Source organism: Balearica regulorum, chromosome 25 (genome assembly GCF_011004875.1).
Source record: "Balearica regulorum gibbericeps isolate bBalReg1 chromosome 25, bBalReg1.pri, whole genome shotgun sequence".
NCBI classification, from domain to species: domain Eukaryota; kingdom Metazoa; phylum Chordata; class Aves; order Gruiformes; family Gruidae; genus Balearica; species Balearica regulorum.
The window spans coordinates 3,359,625-3,366,549 of NC_046208.1; the positions used below are offsets into that span (position 1 = coordinate 3,359,625).

A 6,925-nucleotide genomic window follows, 5' to 3' on the forward strand; every position below is an offset into this window, starting at 1 on the left:
CATCATCCTGACAGGATAATGAGGCTCCGCAGTGTGCACGTCCTCTGCGTTGCCAGTAGGCAGATATGAAATGTTATTGGCAAATGTGAATACAAGTCAGAGAAGAAGTCCTGGAAGAGTTTTAACGTGGCTGCCAGGTCCCGAGTTCCCATAAGGTTCAGCTGGCGTGCCACGGTGCAATGTGGGAAGAGTCTCTGATACTTTCTTAGAGTACCGAGCAATTAATTTGGGCAAGCATGGAGTTGTATGCATACAGTAATTAACAAGGAAAGCACCTTAGGCCAGCATAATAACAAGGTGGTGTGGGTGTCCTTCATTTTGAGACTGTTCCATGTAATTGCAGCAATTTAACTGACTTGATCAATGTAACACCCCTGTGTAGTCATGTAAGCATGCCATTAGGCAGGTATTCTTAAAAATAGGTTAAATGCAATGGGCTCTGCCCAAAAAAGTACCTGCCCTAGGGCACCTTATTTAAATAAGAATACGTAGCCCTGTGTAAACTGTCAGCAGTAATCCTTTTACAGGGCTGAGTAAATTCTGAAGCTCTGACATGTAGACCGGTTCTCTTCCTTATATAGGGCTGGATAAGTGCTGAGCAGTAATGAGATTGGAATAAAAGGCTTTGGTAATGAAGATGAACTGGCAGTCCCAACTGAATCTTAAACTTATCCCTGCATATACATGAACTTCAAACAATACGAGCGCGAGTCCTGCTTGCTGAAGTCAGACTTGATGCCGCTGTTTTGGAGCTTCTGCTTGTGAGTAGCCCTGCTTGGGCTGCAGGTTCACCCAGATGGAAAGCCCAGTACTCTTTAGGTTTGCCTGTACTGAGGCTTAACTGTGCATGGAAAAAAAATTATCTAGCAGTTATGCACATCAAAACATTTTTAGTGTAATATATCGGGATGGTTCTTATTCCAGAGTGGCTGGGTTTGTTTTTGTTTCATTGGATGAAGTTTAAGCTGCACTAGTAGAAGCCATTCTATTCTGAAATAAGAGAATGTGTATGGGATACCAAATTAATGTAATTTTATCTGGTTTAATTCACCATGTATCTTATACTTCCCTTGTGCAGACAGAATTATTAGTGTTCTGCCTAAAAATATCTGTGGAAGTACTGGTTCATGTGGTCAAGGAAAAATGTCATCTCTACTCCCTTGTCTGTCCTTGATGAATTTATACATCGACAGCTTCAGTGCAAGAAAACCATGCTGGAAGTGCATGAATCAACTGACAGATACTAGTCCTAGAAAGTCTCAGCATAAATGACTGATGTAGGTAAGAGATGCCAGGAATCAAGAGAAAAGCAAAGGCAGCATTTGAAATTGTTTTACTTACTTTCTTGTTTACTCTCTTAGAAAAGTCAGGGATGAAATCTGGCAAAGAAAGAGAGGAGGCTGGGGGTTGATTGAGAGGGCTGCTTATGAAGAGGCAGTACAAATGTGAACTGAAGGAAAATGGGCTTGTTCTGCACTGTGGCATCTTCAGGTAACTTAAGCAGTTACTGGATCTGCTCTCTGATTTCTTAAAGATACAGAGGCTGGAGGAAGGTGCAGGTAAGGAAAGGAGGTGGTGAGTGGGTGGTTTGATTTTTACCTGGGTGCACCTGAGCTGTTTCTCATAAAGCAGTACAAGTCAGAGTGGGTGAGCATGGAACAACTTAGAAAATTTTTTTTTGGAGAGTGACTCATAGCAACTTACCCAAAGTGACCTGATTTAGTTAAATGAATCTAAATATAACCCATGTGAAAAGTACTGACATGTGGGAGGAGACGACAGCAGTTGGCTCTCAGCCTCTCTGTTCTGCAAGGAACATCTTTCACGACTGGTGACTAATAATTTTTACTCTTGCTGGCTTTGGAAATAACATCTCTGCTCCATCACCCCCTTCTAGGGAGACAAAGAAAATGCGCTAGTCCTAATCTGTTGCCTCTTATCTGCCTTTCTGAATTTCAGCTTACTGCTATGGACAGTGCTATCACCCTGTGGCAGTTCCTCCTCCAACTCCTCCAGGAGCCTCAGAACAAGAATATCATCTGTTGGACCTCCAGCGACGGGGAGTTCAAACTGCTGCAGGCAGAGGAGGTGGCCAGACTCTGGGGAATCCGCAAGAACAAGCCCAGTATGAACTATGATAAACTCAGCCGTGCTCTCAGATACTATTATGTGAAGGTAACAAAGTCCATAAATCCACCTCAAATCCTTATCCATCTTACCAGCTTCTGCCTAATGAGCTTTGTTTCCTTTTTCATTCTCTTCAAGGAGATAGGTGTCACTTCTGTCTCCCAGACTTAAGTAAGGTGTACAAGTTGTATGTGTAGAGGTGTTGTTTTTTCTTTACATTATTATTGTGCTGCATTTCCTCCCTAGTGGTTATTTCATAAGGTTCTGGGTAGCTTTGTGCAAAATGTTACTGTCTGTGATTTATGTCTTTGCTAATACAAATCTGTCTTTGAATGCTAATCCCCTTTCCAAAAATATGTGCCCTTGCAAGAGTTAAAATCCTCAACACTCCAGTTTAAGCAACAGAATGATTATGATTGAGGTGGTGAATATTGCACTACCTTGAGATCCCTTCTGCAATTGTCTCTACAAAGGGGCTATCAAAATAAGGATTTTCAGTGAAGCAGCCCAAAGTATTTTCCTTTTTTCCATGTATTCAGAATCGTGCCTCTGATGTGGTCAGTGAGTTTAGTCCAGCAGAATAAGATGCTACCGTTTAGCTAACATCTCTTAATAACTTGTGAGAGCCTTTCATTAATGCACAGGTAGTGTCCAAAAGCTGAACTAGAACCACAGTGGGGGAGTCTTACCTTTGTTTCAATAAACCATTTATCCCGCAACTGTTACTGTGTGAGCATAGGAGAGAAAAAATAAAATACAGTTTTGGAGGAACCTGTCAGTTATAGCAGGTGGTATGCTGCTTGGAGTTTATTATTAGGTAGCACAAATCTGACTTTGTACTGAGAGGTCTCAATAATAAGATGATTCTTATTTGTCATACAATTATTAGGTCCAAATTGTGTGTGGCATTTTGCTTAGGAGCAAAACAAGTTTGACACATGTTATTTTGTGGTATTGAAATAGCTGATTAGTTTACATTCTGCTGACTAGTTCAGCTACTTGGCTTTATTCTTATTAAGAATAAAGGTGGCTTGATTTGAAGTATTAGCTCTTAATTCTGCAAACCTGTAAGCTTTAATTCTGCAGGTTCTCCTGTTAGATTATGTTTACTGTACCCAGCTCAGTGATCTCTGGGGGTATCAGGTATTTTTTTGTTTCTTAGCTCATCTTTTAAAATATGTTAAACAGAATTGCTTGGCGGTTTTAACTCTGCTGTTAGTATATTTAGCGTCAGGTTAAGCTCCCCTGTTTTCAGCATTTTGTGTGCAAGCTCTGGTAGTGATACTTTGGGACCATAACTGGATTGCAAGAATGCAGTGTGTTTTTTTTTCTCAAAAAAACCCCAAACAAACCAACAAACTTTTTGAAAGATTACAGACTATCTAATTCCTCAGTCTGTTTTAGGCAGTGTTGGTAGGAAGAAAACTAATCTGAAGAAGGTCTAAACATATCTATCTTCTTACCCACAGAATATCATTAAAAAAGTGAATGGTAAGAAGTTTGTGTACAAGTTTGTTTCTTATCCGGAGATTTTAAATATGGATCCACTTGTCGTGGGCCGTATAGAAGGAGACCCTGAAATGACTGGTTTTGCGGAAGTTAGCAGTGCTCCAAAGGATGTGGAAAACTGCGGGAAGGAGAAGTCTCAGTCCTGTGCTAAATCCTCCAGCCGCAATGACTATATCCACTCAGGCTTGTACTCCTCTTTTACTCTGAACTCCCTGAACTCTTCCAGCATAAAACTCTTCAGGTCCATCAAGATTGAGAATCCAGCTGAGAAACTAACAGAGAAGAAACCTGCTCAGGATCTAACACCCTCTGTCATCAAGTTTGTAACCATGCCCTCCAAAAAGCCTTCATCTGTCCCCTTGGTCTCTACCACTTCAACAGTCTCTGCCACTTCCACTGCTTCTGCCACTTCAACCACATCCTCTCTTCCCATGGGATCGGAAGAAACTCTCCAGACCTTGGAGACGCTTGTTCTACCCAAGTTAACTGTCCCTGAAGCTCCAGCACCTTTGCCAAACTTAACCACCAGCTTCACCCCAACTCCACCCATATCCTCAGTTTCTCCCACTCTGCAAGTTCCTTCCACACCCCCGTCGCCACCCCTGAGCTCTAATCCTGACCTGGACATTGACACAGACATAGAGTCCGTGGCTTCTCAGCAGCTGGAGCAGGCTCAGAGCCTTCAGCATCAATCCCCAGAGCCCAAAGAACAGGATTCTTCTGTGCTGGAGAAGGAATTTGCCAATCACCTCTCCAGATCTAAAAAACCCAAAGGGCTGGAGTTGGCTCCTACTCTCGTCATTACAGGCAGTGATCCAAGTCCACTGGGGATTCTGAGTCCTTCTCTCCCAACTGCTTCTCTTACTCCAGCACTTTTCTCTCAGGTAACCTAATTCCCTTCCTGTTGGGTTTTTTGATTTGTTTTGGGTTTGCTTTGGTTTTGTTTTTTTAGTAACAATAGTGGTTATGTTATATTTTAAAACAGTAAGGGAAGGCAAGTGGAAAATGAATAGTCAGTAGACTGTATTTGGAGTTCTGAAGCTCAGGATGTCACTCCCATTTTTCTTATAAAACAGAAACTTTACTCATAATCGGCATTAGCTTCCACCCCAAAGTGTGCCCAAGTGGTATGTCAGCTGTACGTGTCTGTACGCTGTTAGCGTGTGGAGGCAAAACCCAAACCAGCCCCAGCAGGGTCCTTTGTAAACCTTGCCAGGGTGGTATTGAATTATTTCAAAAACCCCAAACCCTGCCCTTATCCTTCAGGCTGATTCTGAAAATGCTTTAAGAATAGAGAACCACGGCAGTGTCTGTTTAGCAGCTCTCTATTGCTTGATTTCGTAGTCATTTACTTAAGATCAGAGTATTGTGTCTTAACAGCAATAAGAACAGCTGCTTAATTTGGTTGTTAGCCTTGAGAGGAAAAGGAAAGCTTTTATGCCTCATGGAAAATTTGGAAGAGAACTGAATCCAACTAGGCTGTTAAATTGTTCTGTATATATTTAATCTCTTTCCTGTAATAAATTTTGAATTAGAGTGAAACTGTAGGGAAACTGTTGATTGAAAACTAAAATGGTTGAAGACAGGAAAAAAAAGCAAGTGCAGTTGCTCTTTTGGCACCCTTTGAAGTGTTTGGCCGGTGAATCTGGAACATCCAGAATATTCGGAAGCTGGATGTAAATGTCTTTTGTTGTGGCTTGCGCCGTCAGTGTCGCCCAGACCATGTGTGTGCCCACTGTCTGCTCTTTTTTTTAAATTCATGGACTGAGTTTTCCAAAGTCACTTGCAGGTGCTGTGTACTGAATTGCAGGAGGAGCTGACTTGCTGTAGGTTATGCAGGATTTGGCAGCTGCTGGGAAAAGAGGGCCAATTGCTCAGCAAGGGGAGGGAGAGCCAGATGGCGGGGGCTGCTGCTGCTGCGGGGGGGTTTGAAGGGAGGAGGTGGAAGGAGGCAATGGGAGTTCCCGAAATTCAGACCCAGCCCTCCGCAGCTGTAGGAGCTGAGATTATCGTGGCTGGATTTACATGTGCTGTGTGTTACAGTGCGGGGTCTCACGCAGCTGACAATCTTCATGTGTTTTGCAGACTCCCATCTTGCTGACCCCAAGTCCCTTGCTCTCCAGTATTCACTTCTGGAGTACGCTAAGCCCGGTTGCTCCTCTCAGTCCTGCAAGGTTGCAAGGTGCTAATACGCTCTTTCAGGTAAGTCCCAGTGAGGTTAGCCCATCTCTCCCTTTGAGCCTTTCTATCCCCTATGTTGGCTTTTCGGAGCGTTTAATTGTAGTGTTTACCTAGTTTTATTTAAGTATATTGTAAATGTTGGTATTTCAGAAATGTTTTAAAGTAATAGCAGTCTGTGCTATAGTTAGGTATATTTTCTTTTAGGTCTGTCTTTCCCATAAAACTTGCCTCCCTGTAACCTCACTGGTTGAGATTTTCCTGGAAATTGCATTTTGCTACACTCTTGGTGGTTTTAATCATTTGTTAACAGTCTCCTCTGTTGAAAGATATTAATTAAATCTCAGTACTAGTAAGAAGGAAGAGTGTGTGTGTGTGACGTCTGTGGCAACATATAGCACAGTTCTTTATGATCTCTATATTCTGCTGTTTTCTGCTGTTTGGAAATTGTCAGCTTTACTGTTTTTAATAAATATTTTTCTTAAGAAAAAATCCCCTATATTAAAAAAAAAATCCTTTAGTTGTAATTACTCACGTTCTTCCTTCACCTTCTGCTTTGGAATTGGAATAACCATATCTGTTGCCTGAGTCTGCACAGGGAAAGGGTAAAACTCAACTAGTTGGCTTTTGGGTTTCTATCTGTCATCACCATGGAGATGAAGGAAGTAGCTTACACGTACCGTGAGGATAGGGAATAAACAAGTAGGTCTGAAAATGCATTGGACATTTTTCTCTATAAATAGCTGATAATTAACTGAGGAACAACTTAGACCGTCGTTCCCACCAACCTGTTTTAAAGTCACACACTAGTTTAGGACATAGGCGGTGCTGAGTGCAGAGGTTCCAGACTGGGTCCCCGTGGTGACACTGGTTGTAGTAGCTGCATCGGTGCAGTTGGTGATGCAGTGTCATTTAAAAAGTAAATTACTTGGGGGAAGCCAAGAAGATTATTTGAAAGTTTGGGGTGGCTTTTTTTGTTGTTGTGTTTCAGTTGTGGTTGTGTGTTGGTTTTGGTTTGTTTTTTTTTCTGGGGTAGCTGCCACATGCACAGATGAGAGGAACAGTAAATTAAAATGGCTTCTTCCCTAATAATTTTTGTTTTGTCTCTTAG

At 42.0% G+C, this 6,925-nt stretch overlaps 1 protein-coding gene across 6 annotated transcripts in view; it reads left to right on the forward strand.

Annotated features, from left to right (window-relative positions):
• ELK4 (ETS transcription factor ELK4) overlaps nt 1–6,925 on the forward strand; it is a 28,201-nt gene that overhangs the window by 12,966 nt on the left and 8,310 nt on the right. For 2 of the 6 annotated variants that reach the window (XM_075776175.1, XM_075776173.1), the window contains exons 2-4: nt 1,960–2,175; nt 3,597–4,520; nt 5,722–5,838. In XM_075776175.1, the coding sequence (XP_075632290.1) occupies nt 1,969–2,175; nt 3,597–4,520; nt 5,722–5,838 (1,248 nt within the window). In that variant the 5' untranslated portion in view covers nt 1,960–1,968. Of the gene's footprint in view, nt 1–581; nt 762–1,078; nt 1,282–1,959; nt 2,176–3,596; nt 4,521–5,721; nt 5,839–6,925 lie in introns of all 6 variants that reach the window. The other 4 variants (XM_075776172.1, XM_075776170.1, XM_075776174.1 and 1 more) reach the window with 4 other exon arrangements.